The sequence below is a fragment of the Cebus imitator genome, unplaced genomic scaffold, assembly GCF_001604975.1.
Source record: "Cebus imitator isolate Cc_AM_T3 unplaced genomic scaffold, Cebus_imitator-1.0 Scaffold60, whole genome shotgun sequence".
Taxonomy (NCBI): domain Eukaryota; kingdom Metazoa; phylum Chordata; class Mammalia; order Primates; family Cebidae; genus Cebus; species Cebus imitator.
In genome coordinates this window covers 5228933-5252116 of record NW_016107375.1, presented here as the reverse complement: position 1 = coordinate 5252116, position 23184 = coordinate 5228933, and the positions used below count along the sequence as shown (strand labels likewise).

Below are 23184 nucleotides of genomic sequence, written 5' to 3'. Positions count from 1 at the left end.
TGCTACTTGTGTGGGCTTTTCAAAAAGGAGCCAGCACTGGACCCTGGCTGATGAGGCTGAGCCTTTCCAGCCCTGCGGCCAGCTGTCCTGTCTTCTTTCTCCCTGACCCTCCCTGGAGCATTTGGAGAGGCAGTCTCTGGCTTTCCCCTCCTTTCTGGCCATCAGGGCCCTGCTTCCAGTGTCTCCTCCCTGTTCTGCTCCAATGATGGGGAAGAGTGAGGCTGGCTCAGTAGCTGAGCACAGCTAGAAACATGACACCTGAGAGCTGGGCTAGGGAGGCAGGAACTCAGGCCTCCAGGGAAGCCCCAGAGAATCTCAGGAGGGTTTGGGTCCCATCCTATCCTCCCAGGGTCCCATGGCCCTGGAGCAGGGAGAGCTGGCTCTGGTCAGCTGGGGGCCTGCAACAGGGACTCTGGGCAGGCCTGTGCTTGAGGCACCCACCAGCAGAGGGCCACTGTCACGGGGGTGGCCCTGGGTGGGTGGCAGGCCAGGCTGAGATGTCAGCTACCCTGTGGGGCCCTTCAGGCTGCCTGTTCTTCTCTTCCTTCAGCCTTCTTTTCCTTGAAGAGCTGGAAGACAGTGCCTCTCAGCCCTGGAGTCTTGAGGATACAATTCCACTTTCCTCCAGAGCAAGTCCTAGGGCTGGAGCATCAGGACCTCCAGCTCGGGAGTCAGCCTTTCCTGGAGAAGCCTTTGCTGCCTTCCACGCTCCCCAGCATCTGACTTCTTGGTCTGGCTCTTTGCTCCTGCCTAGGCTCAGCCCTCACTCCACTTCCCTCATCTGCTGGCCTGAAGAGCCCCCTGACTATACCCAGTGTGTTCTCTTGGTGTCCTGGCCCTATCTCTGCACCATTCTTCTTCCTGGGAGGCCCCCTGTCTTAGTCTGTTCAGGATGCTCTAACAGAAGGCCATAGACTGGGAGCTTAGGAATGACAGAAATGCACTACTCACAGTTCTGGAGGCTGGGCAGTCCAAGACCAAGGCTCTGGCAGACTCAGTGTCTGGCGAGGGCCTGCCTCCTCATAGATGGCACCTTCCCTCTGTGTTCTCACTGGTGGAAGGGGTGGGCCAGCTCTCTGGGGCCTCTTTTCAAAGGGCACTAATCGAATTCATTGGGCTCTATCCCCATGACCTAATCACCTCCCAAAGGCCCTGCCTCCTAAAACCATCACCTTGGGGGTTAGGATTTGAACATATGACTTTGGGGTGACACCAACATTGAGGCCACAGCACTCCCTCACTGCTACCATACTTCATCAAGCTTCCCAGCTCCTTGCGCGTCCACATTTGGCTTTTAGAAAACACCTTGGTTCAAATTTCTACTTTGTCACTTATCAGGTGAGTGTCCCAGGCAAGTCAGTGAGTGTTTTAGAGACTCGGGGAAGCTGTCACTGTTATCTCCACCCACCTTCCCCACTGCTCTCTGCTTCTCCCTTTTCTTTCCCTCCCCCATGGGTTCTTCTGTCCTCCGACCCAGCCGTTCTCCAGCAGCCAGTCTCTTTGGGCTTTTTGCCCACAAGTCACAAAGCAGCCACCAGTCCCCAGGCATTTGCGGGGCACCTATGGTGTGTCCTGTGTTGCCAGGTGGGCCTCAGAAGAGCCCGGCACCTGTGGGCTCCCCCTGCCCCAGCTGTGGAGGGCTATCCTCAGCCCTGCACCCATCTCACTCGGGCCCCGCCTCCTGGTTTAAGGTACAGCTCCCGGCCAATTCTCAGATGTGCTCACTGTTAGTATCCACTCAGAATTCTAAGATATGCATTTTTCTTCTGAAATGAATGTGTGTCTTCCCATTGATGTGTTTATTTAATGTGGTGCCTTGTTTGGTCGTTTCTGGAAGACCCTTCTTTCTCCCTACTCTCTAAAAATATTATTTAGTTCAAAATGGATCTTTCAACTGATGGCATTTTAGCTTGGGGAAATATGACAAATGCATAATGTAATCAGGGACATCTGGAGATTATTTTTTTAACTTGAAGGAGCAACTCTAATGGGAAAAATTGCAGGTTGTCTACTTATGGGGTATTTGGGATGTCTGTTTTTCAGACATCACTGATCATGGACTTGTCCTGGACTCAGCTATTCTATCCTGAGAGCTTCACTCCTCTGGTCTTAGAAACCAAATGGAGCAGCTGCTGCCTGGTACTGTTACAGATCCCACATGATTTAGGGCTGAGGAGAGGCCCCAGCGGGTATGGGGGATGTCTCCACTTCCAGTTCCCTTCTCATCAGGGTGTTGAGACCAGGAACCACTCTGGGGATGGAGATGGTAGAGGGAAGAAGTGCAGAGTCCCGGAAGGGAAGTCAAAGGACCTTGCAGGCAGAGTTTGCCTAGAATATTGCAGGCAGAGTTTGCCTGGAATATTGCAGACAGCCAGGTACCTGTGCCCACCTTCCTCTGGCCGCCACTGTGGAGAGAAGAATCTGCTCTCACTTCCCAGTGCATCAGCTGGAGGGCACCAGTTGTAGGATGGTAGAAACCTCCCCAGGCTGGGGCACTTGGTGCTCCTCCTAATGCGCCTCCAGAGAAACCTGAAGGCTCCTTGGACAGAGTGGGCATCCTCATGGCAAGGAGGGGCTGATGCGAGGGAGGCAGCTGCACGCTCGTGGCAGTGGGGGAGGCTCTCCCAGGGCTCACCTGGGAGGGTGCTGGCCAGCCCTGCCTGACCTGGCCCTGCCATGCCAAGTACCAACACCCAGAACCTACCTGGCTCCACTTGCCATTCTCTTTCCCACTCCATTTCAAACCAGTGTGCCTTCAACCAGCCTCAAACCCTCAGTCCCTTTGAACCGCTGTGCTTCCCTCACTCCCCACAACAATCCGTCAGACAAGCAGGTACTTACTGGGTGCCAGCACCAAGCCAGGTGCGTGGGGATCCAGAAACAGCTAAGACATGAAGCCCAGCCTGGCGGGGGCGGCCAGTGTGAAGAGACAGCTCAAGGTAGCCACTGCCAGGTGCCAAAGGAGTGGGAGAGAAGGGAGTTCTCAGAGATTAGAGGAGTAAGGCATCCCTGGGACTGGTGGGCAGGGTGGCATTTCTGGAGGAGCTGAGAGGAGACACGGACCCTTTGAGATGGAAAAAGCAGCCAGGGAGATGGGAGCATAGGCTCTCCAGTGAGAATGTGCAAGATGTATCTGGAATTTTTAGTAGATCCGTGTGGACGGCTGGGGGAGGGCTTGGAGGGGTCTGTGGGAAATAAGGAGAATGGAGCTTTAATACCAGGCCAAGGGGAGGCCATGTGTGGTGGCTCAAGCCTGTAATCCCAGCACTTTGGGAGGGTGAGGCGGGTGGATCACAAGGTCAGGAGATTGAGACCATCCTGGCCAACATGGTGAAATCCTATCTCGACTAAAAATAAAAAAGTTAGCTGGGTGTGGTGGCACATGTCTGTAATCCCAGCTCCTAGGGAGGCTGAGGCAGGAGAATGGCTTGAACCCGGGAGGCAGAGATTGCAGTGAGCTGAGATCGGGTCACTGCACTCCAGCCTGGCAACAGAACAAGACTCCAACTCAAACAACAGCAACAAAATAACAATAACCAGACCCAGAGGTTTGGATTTCACCAGTAAACAGTGGTCACTGCTCCACTCTATTGATTAGGAAACTTGGCTGAAATGCTTTGCTCTGTGTACAGAGCTGGTTTTTTTTCCTGTAGAGATGCACTGTCCAAAATGGAAGTCACTCACCTCCAGTGGCTACTGGATACTTGGAATGAGGCTAGGGCGAATTGAGATGTAAGCACAAAATTGCCACCAGATTTTGAAGACATAGTATGAAAAGAAAATAATGTAAAAAAGCTCAATAATTTCTTAAAATATAGAATACATATTGAAATAACATTTTGGATATGTTGAATTACAGAAATATATATTATTAAAATAATTTTATCTGTTTCTTTTTACTTTTTAAAAGGTGACTACTAGGACATGTAACATTCCCTATGTGGCCCACATTATAATTCAGCGGGACAGTGCTGGGTGAGAGTCTTGACAATACCCATTTTCACCCCATTCTTTTGCTTTACAGTCACGTTTATCTTCCACTGCTCTTTATCCTTCTGCAGCGCTTCCCTTTTCTTGCCCTCATTCCCTCTGTCACACGGGCACTCTCCTTCCCTTTGTCCTGTGTGATGGAAGATGATGGAATGAGGGGAAGGGGATCTGGTGCGCGCTTGCTCGTGCTGCAGTTCCCGGACTTACCAAAGCCAGAATCTGTAAAGCAGAGAGGCCTGACTTACGGAAATGCTTGTGGGAATTAAAGTTCTAGATAATTCTTTTCTGTCTCACTTGCAGACAGGCAGAAATTCTTTGGATTTTCATTTCTTTTTGCAAAGATTTATTTTAAAAAGTTGATCAGTGACAAGCAAGTCATCTACAAGGCTGAACAGACTAGTGTAAGACACATTGAGCCCCGCAGCTTCCGTCTGCCCTTTGCCCTCCACACCAGAGGCACACCCCTCAACTGCAGCATGCTTTTAGCTCTTCTTCAGGCATTTCTTTCCTGAAAGACGTAAATTACCAAGCAAATTTACAACCAAAGATTAGATTTCTATTTGTCGGAATTTTTCAATTTCCGATATTGCCTATGCTATTTATATTGTGGAAGAAACTTCCTTTTCTGTTCTAATATAGTTTCCTAATTATTTGCTTTATTGTTAATATAGAAATGTTGTTTACTGTTGAGCCAAGTACAGCATCATACAGGTAGTCACACTTTCTTACACAACTTTTTCTTTCCTTGGTCATAATAATTGCATCATTTTCTTTTGATTGCCTTGTTTTCTATAGCATTTTAACAGATTCTTACCAAATTCTCTATCACATTATAAAATCCGTTCAAATCTTCAAATACTTTTTTTTTTTTTTTTTTTGAGACAGAGTCTCGCTCTGTCACCAGGCTGGAGTGCAGTGGCATGATTTCAACTCACTGCAACCTCCGCCTCCGGGGTTAAGCAATTCTCCTGCCTCAGCCTCCTGAGTAGCTGGGACTACAGGCACATGCCACCACGCCTGGCTAATTTTTGTATTTTTAGTAGAGATGGGGTTTCACCATATTGGCTGGGCTGGTCTCAAACTCCTGACCTTGTGATCCACCTGCCTAGGCCACACAAAGTGCTGGGATTACAGGCGTGAGCCACTGCATCAGGCCAAATACTATTTTTTAAAATACTTTTTTCTTCTTTCTTTCTTGCTTTGTTGTCCAGGCTGGTCTTGAACTCCTGACCTCAAGTGGTGCTTCTGCCTTAGCCTCCAAAGTAATCCCAAAGTGTTGGGATTACAGATGCGAGCCACTGTGCAGTAGTACCATTTTCATGGGGCCATTTTTTTTTTTTTTTTTTTTTGAGGTGGACTCTCACTCTGTTGCCAGGCTAGAGTGCAGTGGCACCATCTTGGCTCACTGCAATCTCCGCCTTCAGGGTTCAAGCCATTTTCCTTCCTCAGCCTCTGGAATAGCTGGGATTACTGGTGCACACAACCACACCCAGTTAATTTTTGTATTTTTAGTAGAGATGGGGTTTCAACATGCTGGCCAGGATGGTCTCGATCTCCTGACCTCATGATCCTCCCACCTCAGCCTCCCAAAGTGCTGGGATTACAGGCATGAGCCACTGCGCCTAGCCCTTCGTCAATAATCGCATTGTCTCCAGTCCCCTCTCCTCTCCTGCAGATCCCCTCACCCTCCTGCTCCCCCGTGGAATGGCTGCAGAAGTCCCTGCACAGCTGTGTGCTTGAGAAACCTCCCACCTCTGTTGGGTGCAGCCCTATTTCGTTGTTCCTCTTTCTTGGTTTGTGTTAGTACCTTTTTGAGAAGTGTCAGGAAGGTTAATTTTTTTGAGTTCCTGTATGTTTGAAAATGGCTTTATTCTGTTCTCATACTTGATGAATGGTTTGGCTGGGCAGAAAATTCTAGACTGGAAATCACCCTTTCCCCTCTATACCTTGAAGGCAGCTCTATCGTTTTCAAGCCTCTGGATTTATTCTTGAAAAATCTCAAGCTATTCTGAAATGGGACCTTTTTCTCTGGAAGGCGTTAGAACCATCTCTTTGCTCCGGTTGTTTGGACACTTTGCAGGGAGATGTCTTTTGGGAGTAGGGGATTTCTTTCCCCCATCTACTTTGCTGGACACTCAGAAGGCCATTCTATCTAGAAATGCAGATTTTCGGTTGTAGGAAATAGGGGTTATAATTTTTTCCCTAATTTTCTCCCTATCATTTCTTCCATTCTTTCTCTCTTCCTAGTGGAATGTGGAATCTTCTGACTGGTTCCTTCAATGTTTACATCTTTTTTCCTCCCATGCCCCATTGCTCCATCTTCTCATTCTGGTTTCTGGAAAATGTCTCCAGCTTTGTCTTCCAACTCCCCTGTTGAATTTCATTTTACCACATACATTTCTAATTTCCAAGAACTCTCTTTCTCATTTTCTCATTGATCCTTCTTCAAGAGCTTCATGTAGTTGCATGGATCCAACATCTTGTTTTCCTGAGGATATTGATTATGTTGTTTTGAAGTTAATTTTTTTCTAGTCCTTGCAATAACTCTGTTCTTCTGAGTTCATTTTTTTAAAAAAATTATGCTTTAAGTTCTGGGATACATGTACAGAACATGCAGGTTTGTTACATAGGTATACACGTGCCATGGTGGTTTGCTGTATCCATTGACCAGTCATCTACATTAGATGTTTCTCTTATGCTATCCCTCCCCTAGCCCCCTACCCCCTGACAGGCTCCGGTGTGTGATGTTCCCCTCCCTGTGTCCATGTGTTCCCATTGTTCAACTCCCACTTATGAGTGAGAAAATGCAGTGTTTGGTTTTCTGTTCCTGTGTTGTTTTGCTGAGAATGATGGTTTCCAGCTTCATCCATGTCCCTGCAAAGGACATGATCCTCTGAGTTCATTTTTTAAAAATTGGTGGATTCTCTTTCTCTTTTCACTTTGAAATCAAAAGACTGATCACTCTTAGGCTGTCTGTTCATGTCAAAGAGTAGGTCACTAAAGCTGTCTGGAATGTCTGTGGGCCTTGAGGGTGAGAATGGACTTTTCAATGACTGGGCTTCATTCTAGAGTGGTCAGTTGGGGACCCAATGATTTAATTGGGGTGCTCTCAACCGGAAGTATCTGCATAGCTCTTCCTGGGACCAATGATTTTCTTTAGAGAAGCATCCCCCAGTTTCACCCTGGGGCTGTGGAGGGTACAGGAGAGGGGCACAAGCTTGGGTAACAGTGTTTTTGGCACCAAGTAGTAGAGGAGGACAGGAATTCCAAAGTTCCATATACAGACTTCCACTGAATCCTGCTATGTTTTTAGCATGGTGCTGCACTCCTGCCCTCTTCTGCCTTGGGTCAACCCCTACTCCTATCTGGGCATCTCTGGGAAAGAAAGTCACTGCCCTGCATGAGAAAGGGGAGGAGCCGTGGGCAGAACTGCTCCTTACACAGATTGCAGTAGGTCTCCCTGTTCTCGGCTCCGCCCTTTCTCCTGCCTTCCAAGTAGCCACTGCCTCCAGTTCCTGACACTTCCAGCATTGTGTGTTGAGACTTGTCCATTTCTTTTTGACGGCTCCTTTGGTAGGTGCTTGGTTTTCAGTTTCTCTGATCTGCAAATTCCTCCATCTGCTTTCCTTTTCTTCCAAAAATTTGTTGACATCTGTTGCCTGCTGATGTCACCTCTCCTGTTCTCTCTGTCCTTGTCTGTTTATTGTCTCTTTATTCCTTTGTTCTCATTTTAGTGGGTATTGGGAGGAGCAGACATGTACTGAATCTGCCATGTTTAGCAGGGAGTTTTCTGCAAATCTTTCTGAAATTCCTGGTCTACTTCCTGGCCTCATTAAAGGCCTCACTTCAGCACCTAGAGCTGGACTTTCACTCAGAGAGAATTTGTAAGACTTTCTTATGGTCAAGCTCAATTTCATTTAGAAAAGTACTAGAGCTCAAATTGAATGTAGCCTGAACCCAGCTTCGACCTGGACATGTTGGCTTTTAAATCAATGATAATGTTATAATAAATTATTTAACATTTACTTAAATAAAAAATTATTTCATGTGATCTGTGTGTGTGTGTGTGTGTGTTTTTTTTTTTTTCCTTAAAACTGTATATAAAGCAACTTCTGGTCATTTTTTCTCTGGGAATTAGGGCTCCATATGGGTTGAGTCCTGGCTGGTCAGGGTTCAGTGAAGTTCAGAGCTTAGCTAGTCTGCACTAAATTTTCTCCTTCATGTGGCTTTTTTTTTTTTTTTTTTTTTTTTTTTTTTTTTTTTTTTTTTTTTTTTTTTTTTTTTTTTTTTTTTTTTGGAGACAGAGTGTTGCTCTTGTTGCCCAGGCTGGAGCACAGCGGCTCCATCTTGGCTCACTGCAACCTCCGCCTCCTGGGTTCAAGTGATTCTTCTGCCTCAGCATCCCAAGTAGCTGGGACTACAGGCATGCACCACCATGCCTGGCTAATTTTTGTATTTTTGGTAGAGACGAGGTTTCTCCATGTTGGTCAGGCTGTCTTGAACTCCTGACCTCAGATGATCCACCTACCTCAGCCACCCAAATTGCTGGGATTACAGGCATAAGCCACTGCACCTGGCCCATGTGGCATCTTTAAAAAGGTAGTGGGGTCAGTGAGCTTGGATAGGAGCCTAATTTAAAAGGCCAAGCTTTAGGAACCTTAAGGCTTCTAAAGAAGTATGTTAATTATAAAAATGATGCTTATGTGTTCATTAAAGAAGACACACTTCCCTCACCCCTCAACAGGTACACACAACACACACAGCCTTCACCTGGCTGAGTTAAAGATAATCACATACCTATAACCATGATGACCCTGCTGTGTCCTACCTAATACAGGTCTTGAGCTTCACCAGCCCCAGGCTGTCCTGAGTGGGCACGAGGGTCAGTGTGATGGCAGCTTGGTGCTGGTCCTCATGGTGATGTCTCTGTCCTTGCCTTCCAGGTGCCCCCTTTCAAAGGTCTCAGCATCCTCACGCTACCTCCTGCCGCCACTTCCACCTGGGCCCCCCGCAGCCGCAGCAGCTCGCTCCCGACTTCCCGCTGGCCCACCCCGTGCAGTCGCAGCCAGGCCTCAGCGCCCACATGGCCCCGGCCCACCAGCACAGCGGCGCCCTGCACCAGTCGCTGACCCCGCTGCCCACCCTGCAGTTCCAGGACGTCACAGGTCCCTCCTTCCTACCTCAGGCCCTGCACCAGCAATACCTCCTGCAGCAGCAGCTCCTGGAAGCCCAGCACCGCAGGCTTGTCTCGCACCCCAGGTTGGTGCTGCCTGGGTTCGAAGTGGGGACCCGGGGTGGGGGGTGACCAAGGGGGCGGGGCCAGGGCCAGGGAGTGGCCTAAGTGGGGCGAAGACTGGGGCGGGGCCACAGGCTCATGGACGCCTCGCTTCTCTCCTTGGCTTAGCCGGCAGTCATCGAGTGGGTCTCTGTAGGAAGTAGCTATTGTTTCAGAGGCATTCATCTCGGGCAGTGAGCACTGTCCTGGCCTGACTCGGGCTCCCTCAGAAGCCGGTGTGTGTCCCCATCGCATCACTCAGGTGCAGGGTCAGGGGCTGGGTAACTGGTGATCCGTGATCCTCAAAGCGGAATTCTGCATGGTGTGGGAGGAAATTTGACTAGGAAACCCCTCGTGTTCCCTCCAGCTTTATGACCGCCTGGTTCTAACACCCAAGAACCCTAAAGAATACCAAAAGGAAATGGCTCGTTCCAGCCCCGCCCTCAAGAGTCCACGGTCTAGGTAGAGTCCAGCTACATATTAATACTTAGGAAACGAACGGGGAGTAAACTTAGACAATCCTAATCAAACAGGTGTGGAGTTATTGTGGGGCCCTGGGTAAGTCACTGAGCCTCTCTGAGCCTCCACTGTCAAGAGAAAGAGTTGGATAGTCAGTGGATCTCAAACTTTTTGGTCTCAGGACTCTTTTCCACTCTTAAAAATTAATGAAGACTACAAAGAGCTTCTGTGTGTGTGGGTTTTGACTATTGATGTTTACCATATTAGAAAAGAAAACTAAAAAGTTTCAAATATTTATTAATTCTCTAAAAATAACAATAACAAATTCATGTTAACACCAATAATATATTTTTATGAAAAATAACTGCTATATATAAATTTAGCAAGAGAGGGCCGGGCGCGGTGGCTCAAGCCTGTAATCCCAGCACTTTGGGAGGCCGAGGCGGGTGGATCACGAGGTCAAGAGATCGAGACCATCCTGGTCAACATGGTGAAACCCCGTCTCTACTAAAACTACAAAAAATTAGCTGGGCATGGTGGCGTGTGCCTGTAATCCCAGCTACTCAGGAGGCTGAGGCAGGAGAATTGCCTGAACCCAGGAGGCGGAGATTGCGGTGAGCCGAGATCGCGCCACTGCACTCCAGCCTGGGTAACAAGAGCGAAACTCCGTCTCAAAAAAAAAAAAAAAAAAAAAAAAAAAAAAAAAATAAATTTAGCAAGAAGCATGACTTTCTTATACACATATTTGCAAATCTCTTTAATGTATGGCTTAATAGAATGTTCTTATGTCTGCTTCTGCAGAATTGAATCTTGCAGAATCACCTTCCATGTAGTTTCTGGAAAACCCTTCTGTTCATTTGTGACAGAATGAGAGTGAAAAGGCAAATAGCCTTATAGCATTATTAGGAAAATAGTTTTGACCTCTTGAACCACCTGAAAGGGTTGGGGGTCTCCTAAAGATGCTTGGAGCACTTTAAGAACTGCCAGACTAGATGATTTCTAAGGCCCTAGGCATACATGACTGCAGGGCTTGGGATGCCTTAGATAGAAAGTGAGTGTTGTAGGAGGTCAGAGGGAGAAGAGGTCATCATGATCTGGGGTGTTCAAGGAGGCCTTCCTGGAGGAGGAAGGCTTTGACCTGTGCCATGAAAGCTGGGAAGAGTGTTGAAAAAGGGTTGAGGAGAGGAGAAGAGCATGATGGGAGCCATAAGGTACACAGAGCCTGCAGGAGGCAAGTCTGTGTGTCTTGAAGATGGCCCACCAAGGACAAGGGGAAGGAGAAGTGTGAAGAGGCAGAGAGTGGGTGGAACCAGGTAATCTGCTGGGGACACACCTAGGAAGAGACCTTAGCATAGCAGGCAGCCTGGAGACAGCCCAATGGAGTGTCCGAGCTACAGCCTGCTGCTCATCTGGGAAGCTTCCTTGAGTTTGTCAAGAGTGGTGAAACTCGGTGCTTCATAGAGTGTGGGTGCTGAGAGGGGCTGCAGGAGTGGGGCAGCCTGAGGGTGCCCCAGAGCTCCTGGGAACCAGCGACGCGCACACACCCTGACGCCAGGGCTGTCCGTCACTTCTGGTGCAGGCGGAGTCAGGAGCGTGTATCTGTCCACCCCCACCGCCTCCACCCCAGCTTCGACTTCGGCCAACTGCAGACACCTCAGCCCAGGTATTTGGCTGAGGGCACTGACTGGTGAGTCTTCTGGGCCCCTGGGGCAGGCAGGGAGGAAGGGAGGAAGGGAAGAAGGAGGGAGGTCTTGCTAGATCCATGGAGTTTCTGTTTTCCTTCACCCTGAATGGTGCAAGAGGCCTAGTTCTTAGGCCCCAGCCTTTGCCTCTGCTCCCAGCCACCCTCCTGGCCAGATGGTCCCACGTGGGCCTGGTTCTAGCAATTAGCTCAGATGTTACTGGGTGCATCATGTGCCCAGCGTGGGACTCAGTGTTCATGATCCTGTAGGGGAGGAGGGGGACAGGGATAGGAAACATTTCCCGGGTTCAGTGGGGGATATGAGCCAGTGGTCCCCAGGGGGAGAGAAGAAAGGAGAATTCTGAGGAACTGGGTGATCAGGAAGGCTTCCTGGAGGAGGTGTGTCTCAAGGGATCCACAGAGAAGTGCGACGGCATGCCAGCAAGGCAGTGCTGGGGAGCGGGTGGCTATGTAAACACAGACTTACATTGCATCTTGAAGGATGGAGACAAAGCCAGCCAGGTCGGAGGTCAGGACTGAGGAAGGGGTTGCGGGGAGAGGTTGAGGGTAGTGTTCTTGCTGAGTCTTTGCAGATATTGAGCCCCTGAGAGACCTGCCCATAATTTCCCCCACTCAGGACAGATGTCTTTGTTGTCCTGATGCAGGGTCACTTGGTTTTGGATCCTGGGTCCCACCCAACTCTGGTTCTAGCTCAGGAGAGAGCTGATATTAACTAGGTTTGGATCCGGACCCTTGAAAACTTAAAAAGGTGTGCAGTTCACTGAATATTTAGAGATAAAGGGCATCATACCTGCAAAGAGTTCAGGGGAGAAGAACTATCTATCCATCTATCTATCTATCATCTATCTATCACCTATCTATTCTATCATCAATCTCCACAGAGGAGTGTGTGTGTGTGTGTGTGTGTATGTGTGTGTAACTATATTATATACATTTGGTGAAGGAGAGAGAAAAGGAGACAGAGAGAGAAATGAAATAGAAATGTGGTAAAATAGTGACATCTGGGGAATCTGGGTGAAGGGAATACAGGAATTTTTTATGCTGTTCTTGAAACTTTCAGATAAAAAAATATTTGTTTGTTTTTTTAGAATATAGAATCTATCAATGGAAAAAGATGAATTACCTTAAAGACTGATGTGCCATTGTGTCATTTTTCAGCCATTTGCCAGGCTTAGTCCAGGGTTGCTTTGGGAGCCCTTCCCATGCACACCCAGCAGTGACTTCAAAGAATAGTTCCAGTCAATTGAGTGCTAAGGGTACTTCTAGGTGCAGGAGACTGTGGCTTTCACATGTTCCATGTTCTTCAGTCCTCTGCTCATTCTCAGGTACACTCTCCGTTAAATTGAACAGTTCCATAAAAGATAGATTGCACTGCAGCCAACTTCTGCCTAGCCTTTTCCAATTAGCAGATTCAAATTAGGAAGATTTAATTGCAATTTGGATTGAATTCTGTCCCTCAGTAGTCAAGTCAATTTCATTTAATTCAATTCACTACACACGGAGCACTCAGGGTCCTTGCATATGGCTGAGTGATTGGAACACACACAGGGGCCTACAGGCAAGTGGGACTGGACAGGTGACATAGATGGGACACATCCTGGGTAGATGGCAGGAGGAGCACGTGGGTACTGGCCATGTCCTCAGCTTTCCTTATAGAGCGAACCCCCCTTGTCTTTCTTAACCATTTAAACCAGTCTGCATTCCTGGCCCTGCTTGCCCCAAGAAACAGAAAGAAGGAAGCTCCGGGAGGCTGGTCCCTGCCACAGCAGGGGATGCTGGGACACCCTGCCTGGAGGGCCCCCCCCCACCCGCACCATCCACCCTTGGGCTCTTTCTGCCTGTTCTGTCCCCACTTTCCAAGTAGGATGCTGTTTCTCCTCCCTTGTAATTAGCTCTGCTCCAGCGGGGGGCCAACCCAGTGGCGCCCAGGGGTTTTGCGATTGATTGATTGTGCTAACTGCATCCCAGCCCTCTTTTCTAGAGAGGCTACTTCTGCCAGGAGACAGGCAGGCTGGTAATTGGATGACAGGAAATGCATTATAGGAAGAGTTACTCTCACCCTCTACAAGGAGCCCCTGGGGGCGGGGGGAGCGTGTCTGTAGCATCCCTCATCCCCTTTAGAGAACCATCAGAGACCACTGACTTCTGCCCTTGGTCATTGCAGAAACCGGGCTTCAAGCCCTTGTCCAGCCCCAAGTCTGTGCAGCCCCTGAGGTTACCTTGGCCTTTTGTCCTACTTTGGGATCTCTTAACCCAACCCAAGCAGCTTCTCTCAGCTGGGAATCCTGGCCTGAGAGTGTGTGGAGGTAGCAGGCCTTGGGGGATAAATCCCAAATCCCTCTCTTTCTCGCCCATGCTGCATAACTTGATCCTGACCTCGAGCCGCAGCCCAGTGCCTCCGTTCTCTTCATGCTCCTTCTTGAACTCGGTCCTGGATTCTCAGTTCTAACTCTGCTCCCATGTGTGGACTGTACCCTGCTGTGTCACAGTGGCAGCCCTGGCCATGCCGAGGTCTCTGAGTGGCAGAGGGTGGGGGGAGGGTGAGCACCTCCGACTGATAATTCCCCTCCAGGTAACCTTGCCTCAGCAAAGCCCCCAAAGTGCCCTGAGCCTGGAGTCACCCATAGGATAGTGCTGGCACTTGTGGGGCCAGATTCTGGGAAGAACTTAGGGTCTGTACAGCAATCAGACCACATCATGTTCAAGAACATTGAAAGTGGAAAATAAAGTTCATCTTGATGTTTAGATAAAAAGGCCAAACATGACACAAGAAATCTCCAAAACACAGTTCTGGGTTAATCCTGTGGCTTTAGGTCTGTTAGATATTTCTGTGACACCTTTAGAAACTTAGTAATCTCTTTTTTTATTTGTTGTTTTTATTTTTATTTTTTGAGACGGAGCCTCGCTCTGTCCCTGGACTGGAGTGTAGTGGCTTGATCTCGGCTCACTACAACCTCTGCCTCCTGGGTTCAAGTAATTCTCCTGCCTCAACCTCCCGAATAACTGGAACTACAGGTGTGTGCCACCACACCCAGCTAATTTTGTATTTTTAGTAGAGATGGGGTTTTACCTTGTTGGCCAGGATGGTCTCGATTTCTTGACCTTGTGATCTGCCCACCTCAGCCTCCCAAAGTGCTGGGATTACAGGCGTGAACCACCGTGCCCAGCCAGAAACTTAGCAAGCTCTTACAGGCTAGTGGCAACAGCAGAGAGGCAGGAGACACTGCTGCTTTAGGGGCTAATTTATCTTTGAGACAGTGGTCCAGACTTCTTTAGGGTTCAAGGAACCACATCCCCTGTCGGGGTAGCCTGGGTCGAGCAAGGAATTTCTGACGAGACGATAAGAGGGGCATCATGAGAGCCCACCCAGACACACCCAGGGCAGACCATCCCATTCATTTAAAGGGAAAGGTGTTTCTTGCTATTCCAGTCAGCATTCTTGGGATTGGGGTGACTCTGTTCCAAGCTCCTTGGGACTTTGCTTTGGTAGAATTCCTTGAACATTTGTTTTGAATTTAATGGGTTCCCTAAGACTTCTGGGTAAATGCTAAAAATCAGAGCTTCTGCCATGTGAGGCAGTGCAATGGGATAAGCCCAGGCAAGGGTGTGAAACCCTGATGGTCCCAACCAGTCAGCCAAGGTCTGTGAATAAGGCATTGTCCTCTGCAGGCCTCAGATGGACCTGTGAATGTGAGGGGCTGCCCTAGTGGATTTGTACGTTTGCTTCCATCTGGCTCCAAGGGTTTAGCTCATTTCCCAAGTGACGGGCTCATCATGACTTATTCCAGGGATTCAGGCTGATAGTCGCTCTTTACATCCGTATAGTGCTCTGCAAAGAGCCTTCACCTGCATTTTCTCATTTGATGCTCCAACATTACCATGAGGATCTACTGTTATCATCATCTTAGACATGAGGCTCAAAGAGGTGAATTAGCTAGAGAGGGCCTCACAGCTAAGAAGGGGTGAACCTGGGACAAGGGCCTGAGTCTCCTGACAGCTGCTGCTGTTCAGGCTGTGGTGTGCATGGAGCCTGTGAGAGTGACTGGCAGTCCTTTTCACCCATAGCAGCTGGACCTGGGCTGTGCAAAGAGGAGGATGGGGCCAGATGCCAGGGACCTTGGAGAGCTCCTGCCAGCTCTCCAGGGCTCATATTCTCATGTACATAACCCAGGGAACAGGGATCAGACTCCCCTGAAAGCTGATGGCTTTGTTGGGTTTTTCCCTCAGAACTATTTCAGAGGATATTTCAGGGCAATGTGTAGCCAAACCCAGGCTGTGTGGGATCCAGGCTCAGGGGCAGCAGGCACAGTGGGAATACAGGAAGTTAGTGGTCAGGGCCTGCTTGCAGCAAGATGAAGAGGGCGAGTCTCAGAGTCCCGTGCCTCTTGCTCTCTCGCCCCCGTAGGATCTGAGGTTAAACCTTCTGAGGCCCTAGCATTCCTCTCAAGGGTGCTTAGCTGCATTTTTCCAAAGGGACCTGTGTCCTAATTACCAGGGACCACTTCACTGTACACAGCACACTGCAAGAAACAACTTTTCTGCAACACATTTTCTCTAATACATGCCACAAGTTTCCATGCATGTGTTTGGTATTTCTGAAGTTGGTGCCCATAGAGATATAACTTGGAGTTAGTGGATGTTCCCTTTGCACAATAGAGAATTTTTTAAATAAAGAAACCCTTTTTATTATATAAAGTATCAAATAATAAAAAAATAAGAGAATAGTATAGTGAATTCACACATAAACATCATCCAGCTTTGACATTGACTCATGGCCTTTTTTTTTTTTTTTTGAGATGGATTCTCGCTCTGTCTCCAGACTGGAGTGCAATGGCGCAATCTTGGCTCACTGCAACCTCCACCTCCTGGGTTCAAGCGAGTCACCTGTGTCAGCCTCCTGAGTAGCTGGGACTACTACTGTGAATGTGAGGGGCTGGCCTAGTGGATTTCTAAGCTTGCATCCAACTGGTTCCTAGAGTTTAGGAACTCCTAGAGTTTAGGCCACCACGCTCAGCTAATTTTTGTATTTTTAGTGGAGATGGGGTTTCACCATGTTGGCCAAGATGGTCTCGATTTCTTGACCTTGTGATCCACCCACCTTGGCCTCCCAAAGTGCTGTGATTACAGACATGAGCCACAGCGTCTGACCCTCATGGCCAGTTTTACTTCATCTTTATTCTCTCACTTTCCCAGCCCTGATGTTACAGTAGTCTCTGTTACCTGTGGTTTTGCTTTCCAGGGTTGCAGTTACCCATGTAAACCACAGTCTGAAAATATTACAGTGTTTTGAGAGATTGAGAAAGAGAGACAGAGAAGAGAGAGAGAGAGAGAAAGACAGAGAGAGAGAGCGAGCATATTCACATAACGTTTTTTGCAGTATATTGTTAAATTGTTCTATTTTGTTATTGGTTATTGTTGTTAGCCTCTTACTGCGCCTAATTTATAAATTAAGCTTTATCATTGGTATGAATATACAGTATAGGAAGAAACATGGTCTATATAGGATTCAGCATTATCTGCAGTTTCAGGCAGCCACGGGGTGTCCTGGAACATATCCCTCACAGAGAAGGAGAAACTGCTATATTTGGAAACAAATCCAGGCATATTATTTCATCTGTAAATATTTCACTACATATCCCGAGAGATAATGATTCTCTTTTTCACATCCTAACTTTGATACCAGTACTAACATAAAGAAAATTAGGAATAATTTTTACTATAATCAAATATCTAGCCAGTATTAAAATTTCTGATTGTTGTACTTTTAATCAATCAAGATCCAAATAAGCTTTATACATTGTGATTGGTTGATAAGTCACATCAGTCTCATTTAATCTACACATTGCTGGATTCAAATTGCTAAAATTTTGTTAAGTAACTTTTACATCTTTGTTCATGAGTAATATTGGTTTACAGGTTTTTTTTTTTTTTCCTTCAAAATGTCTTCATCTGATTTTGTATCAGTGCACTGCTTGCCTCATTGAATGGTTTGGGAAGTATTTCCTCATCTACTCTCTGAAATAAGTTGTGTAGGATTGGTATTATTATTTTTAATTAATTAAGTTTTAGATACAGGGTCTTGCTCTGTCACCAAGGCTGGAGTACAGTAGTGTGATACTGGCTCACTGCAGCCTCGATCTCCTGGGCTCCAGCAATCCTCCTGCTTCAGCCTCCCGAGTAGCTGGGACTACAGGTGTGCACCACCATGCCCAGCTAACTTTTTATTTTTCACATTTTTATAGAGACAGAGTCTAGCCATGTTGCCTAGGCTGGTCTTGAACTTCTGGGCTCAAGCAATCCTCTCACTTCAACCTCCCAAACTGCTGGGTTACAGGTGTGAGCCACTGTTCCCAGCCCCAGGCTGGTCTTAAATTCCTAGACCCAAGTGATCTTCCTGCCTCAGTCTCCCATATAGCTGGGATTACAGGTGTGCGCCACTGCATCTGGTGATTTTGGGAATTTGTCTTTCAATAAATTTTCTCATTTCATTGGATGTACTGGCATAAGGCTGTTCATAATATTTTCTTATTACCTTTTTAACATCTGGAATCTGTAATAATGCTCCCTCTTTCATTCCTAGTATGAGTAAATTGTATGTTCCCTCTTTTGTTCTTGATCAGTCTACATAGAAATTTAATCATTTGTACTGCTCTTTAGAAATAGCCTTTGATCCCATTGTTTGTTTTTATTTCACTTATTTCTGATCTTGATTTTGTTATTTCCTCCCTTCTGCTTATTTTGGGCTCTAGCTTCTTAAGGCGGAAACTTAGATTATGACTTTGGGTTCTCTTTTCTAATATAAGCATATAAAACTGAATTTTTCCTTAAGGTCTACAAAGTTTCTAACTAGCATTATGAATTCTTTTTGACTCTGGGTAATTTAGATGTTTATTATTTAATTTTCAAAAAATTGGGATTTTGCAGAAATTTTTTTTGCCATTGATTTCTAATTTAATACCAGTGTGATCAGAAAACATACTCTATGTAATTCTAATCCTTTTAAATTTATTGAGACTTGTTTTATGGCCCAGCATTTATTCTATCTTAGTAAATGCTATATATGTCTTTTTAAAAAGTGTATATTCTACTGTTATTGGATGGGGTATTTTGTAAATGTCAGTTAGATTAAGTTGGTTGATAGTATTGTTCAGGTCTTTTATATTTTATATTCTTACTGATATTTTTTCATGAACTATTCCATGAATTATAAAGGAGGAGGGTGGATGTCTGCAACTTTAATTGTGAATTTGTTTTCTTTTAGGTCTGTCAGTTTTTGCTTCAGTTATTTTGACATACACATATGTGTTAGGACATTAAAAAGATTATCATTTTTCAAGATGAATTGACCCCTTTATCATTATGAAGTATCCTTCTTTATCCTTGGTAATATCCCTTGGTTCAAAGTGTACCTTGTCTGATATTAACACAGCCATTCCAGCTTTCTTCCAGTTAGCGCTTATGGGGTATATCTCTTTTCTCCTTTTACTTTTAACCTGGTATTTACAGCTTTATGTCTTGAATGGACAGCATGTAGCTGGCTACTGTTTGGCAGTTGACAATCTCTGTCTGTTAATTGGGGTGTTTAGATCATTTGCATTTAAAGTAATTGTTTACATGACTAAAATTAAACCTGCCATCTTGCTCTTTGTTTTCTCTTTCTTCTATCTGTTTTGTTGTTGTAATTTTGTTTTTTTCTTTTTAAAATTTTTTGTCTATTTTATGCCTTCTTTAGGATCAGTTGAGAATTTTTAGTATGAAATATTGGTTTAAGAGGCATACCACTTTATTTTATCTTATTTTATTCAAATTTGGGAATTCATTAGATTTACAACATGTACACTATACCCTAAAATAGAATTATACCATTTTGTGTTTAATGCAAAAATCTTACAACAGTATACTTCCACTATCCCTTTCCATTATTTGCTACTCCTTTTGTAGGTTTTATCTCTACGTATGTATAATCACCAAAATACTTTATCATTTTTGCTTTAAACCGGTGGTTGGCAAATTATAGCCTGCTCTGCGTTCTTATAAATAAAGTTTTATTGGAACACTGCCACATCTATTTGTTCACCTATTATTTACAGCTGCTTTTGCACTACAGTGGATACTTGAGTAGTTGTGACAGAGACTGCATGGCTTTTGAAGCCCCAAATAATTGCTATTTATGATCCTTTACAGAAAGTAAAGCCAATCTCTGCTTTAAGCAGTCAACCTTTAAAGACAATTTTTAATAGGAAAAATATTTTTTAGATTTCCCACATAATTATCATTTCTGGGACTCTTTTTTTTTTTTTTTTTTCGTAGAGATCTACGTTTCTGTCTGGTGTTTTTTTTTTTTAGTATGAAGAACTTTTTAGAACATTTCTTGTAGTGACAATTTCCTGGCAGTGCACTCTCTCAACTTTTTGAAAAAAATCTTTATTTCACTGTCCTTTTAAAATACATATTTTTGTTAGGTATATATTTCTAAGTTTACAGTTTTTGCCCTTCAGCAGTTCAAAGATACCATTCCTTTGTCTTCTGGCTTGCTTTGTTGTTGATGGGAAGTCTATGATCATTCTTACCTACGTTCTTCTATGTCGAATGAATCATTTGTTCCTTCCTTATTTTTAAGATCCTGTCTTTTTTACTATTTTTTAAGAATTAGATTATTATATTCATTGGAGTGGTTTTCTTTGTGTTATTCTGCTTAAAGTTTGTTAAACTTTTTGGATCTGTGAGTTTATAGATTTTATTAAATTTGGAAATATTTCAGCAATTTTTTTCCCCTAAAATATATTTTTCTCTAAAATATTTTTTTCTGTCATCTACTCTCCATTCTCTCTTTTTGGGTCTTTACTTACCCATATGGCTGACTGCTTGATATTTTTACTGAGACTCTGTTAATTGTTTAGTCTTTTTTTGCAGTGTATTTTGTTTTAAATTATTATTATTAGTATTCAGGATTTCATTCTGTCACCTAGGCAGAAGTGCAGTGGTGACATCACAGCTCATTGTAGCCTCAACTTCCTGGGCTCAAGTGATCCTTCCATCTCAGCCTCCTGAGTAGCTGGAACCACAGGACACATCACTATACCCAGATAATTTAAACTTTTTTTTTTTTTTGTAGACATGGTGTCCCACTATGTTGCCCAGGCTGGCCTCAAACTTCTGGGCTCATGATCCTCCTGCTTTGGTCTTTCAAAATGCTGGGATTAGAGGCATAAGCCACTGTGCCTGGCTCATTTTGGATTATTTTTATTGTTATGTCTTCAAGTCACTAATCTTTTCTTTTGTAGTATCTAATCTGCTGTTAATCTAACCCAGTGAATTTTCTATTTCAGACATTGCATTTTTCATCTCTAGAAGTTCCACTGGCATCATTAAAATATATCATTTTCTATATGTTTTACTCTTCTCTGTGTTCATGTTTTCTTTTGTATATTTGAATATGATTATAACAGCTATTTTAGCATCCTTTTGTTATTTCTGTTTCATAGTTGTTTCTATGGATTGATTTTTCCTCTGATTCTGGGACATATTATCACTTGTTTGGCATGTCCAGTAATTTTGTACTGAATGATGAGCATTATTTATGAATAATTGTGAATTATACACTGTTAAGTAGTTAAGTGTTTTATTCATTTAGAGAGTATTGGGCCTCCTCTTGGTAAGCAGCACTTGCAGTTCAGTTTCATCCTTTTGAGGCTCGTTTTTAAGTCTTCTTCCAGCAGGACTAGAATATCCCTAGATCTTCCCAAATAAGATTCATACATAAGTCTCACAAGGCTCTTCTGGGATGTCTATTGTATAAGCAAGGACTCTCTGCTCTGGCTGACTGGAATATGAATCCTTCCCAGCACTGTCTAATCTCTGGGAACCCACTATTCCTTGGTTGCTCTTTGTTCAACCTGGTAAAATTTCACCCCATGTATGTAGATCTCAGTATTCAGTAGAGACTCAAGGGGATCTCTGTGCAGATTTCTGGAGCTCTCCTTCTATGTAGCTACCTCTTCTCTCCAAAACATGGCACCACAACTTTGAGACCTCAGCCTCCTGGAAATAAGATCTCTGAATCTTCAACTCATTAAGACCATCATGCTCTGCCTAGTTCTCTCCCTGCTCATGCTCTGGAATGTGACTTCATGCAAAAAACTAGAGAGGCTGTAGGACTCATCTCAGATGTTGTCCTTCTAGGGATAACAGTCTGCATTGCTTGTTATACAATGTCTGAAAACAGAGATTTCTTATATTCTGTTCGGCTTTCTAGTGGTTTAAAGTGGAAAGGTAAACTCTAACTCCTGTTAAACTATCACCAATAGAAGCATAAATTCCTTTAATGCTCCTCCATATCTTTTTTCTTTTTCCCTCCAATGTATTTGTTGAAGAAACCAGTCTGTTTTCCCTGAAGTTTGCCCTTATTTGGATTTTGCTGGCTACATTCTGGTGTTGTCACTTCAGATGTCCCTCAGTTTCTTGTATTCTCCGTACCTTGGCACCAAGATTAAGGGTTGAGTAGATTCAGGTTCAACTCTCATTTCTTGGCAAAAATACTTCATAGTTGATACTGTATTCTTCCACCAGAAAGCACTTACTGTTTGGTTGTTGCTCCTTTTTGATGTTAGCAACAATTGATGATCTTTGCTTAGATCCTTTATTTCTTTAGGGGATGCAAAACGGTGACAAAAATTCAACAAAAATTCAATCATCCCTTATTCATTTATTAGCTGAAAAACTTTTCTAAAGAGAAATTTCCACTTATCAAATATTTGACTACCTGGCAATATAGTAATAAGAGAATGGCTTCTTTTTATTTATTTACTAGTTTTCAAAGTAAATACATTGGCTGGGCGTGGTGGTTCATGCCTGTAATCCCAGCACTTTGTGACACATCGGCGGGTGGATCACTTGAAGTCAGGAGTTCAAGGCCAGCCTGGCCAACATGGTGAAACCCTGTCTCTACTAAAAATACAAAAGTTATCTCGTGGTGTGGCATGCTTGTAGTTGGTCCTAGCTACTTGGGAGGCTGAGGCAGGAGAATCGCTTGAACCAGGAAGGTGGAGGTTGCAGTGAGCCGAGATCGCACCACTGCACTCCAGCCTGGGCGAGTCTTCATCTCGGGGGAGGAGAGGGTGAGAGAAAGAGTTTGTTCTTTGACATTGTTTGAAGGGGACCAATTTTCTCGCATCATTTCACTCTCATGGATTTAAACCATTTTAATTTATTTCCATCTCTACTGCAGTTACGCTTGCCAGCCTGCACATGGCCCTAACTCTGGCCAGTGGGAGCCTCTTCAGGATGGCTCCTGAGCCATTTTGCCAGCACCCTAGCAGTGTTTTGATAGCTCTCCTGTTTCCAGTTATGACAAGATGTTTCCATCTCATCTTGCACATTTTCTCCCCAGACCTGAAATTAGCCATTTTCCAAATTAGCCATTGGTTCATCCTCAGTGCAATTCATCAATTAATTAGTTTTTAAGCAAAATGAGTTTTTCTATATTTTTCAGAGTGGGATGCAGTGGTCCAGGATAAGCTGTCTAGCCTGTAGGTCTAGGTGTACAGGTCTTTCTTCTGTTGTCTCCTCAAAATGGTAAAAATACAGCCTCGGCTCCCTCCTCCACTTTTATCTGAAATTTGTTTTTCCATTACTCGGTGCCTCTGGCTTGCTAGATTAAGATTCTTCTTTCAGCATTTCTCTCAGGGATGGACTTTGTCTTGGGAGGGAGCTTTGGTCCCCTAGTTTAAAGATATTTCATAGAGTCTGGATTCCTCTA

The 23184-nt window shown here is 45.1% G+C and overlaps 1 protein-coding gene across 1 annotated transcript in view; it reads left to right on the top strand.

Annotated features, from left to right (window-relative positions):
• Positions 1 to 23184, top strand: part of RNF165 (ring finger protein 165) — a 127436-nt gene that overhangs the window by 88727 nt on the left and 15525 nt on the right. The window contains exons 2-3 of the mRNA XM_017529700.2: positions 8934 to 9249; positions 11304 to 11411. Coding sequence (XP_017385189.1) covers positions 8934 to 9249; positions 11304 to 11411 — 424 coding nt within the window. The remainder of the gene's footprint in view (positions 1 to 8933; positions 9250 to 11303; positions 11412 to 23184) is intronic.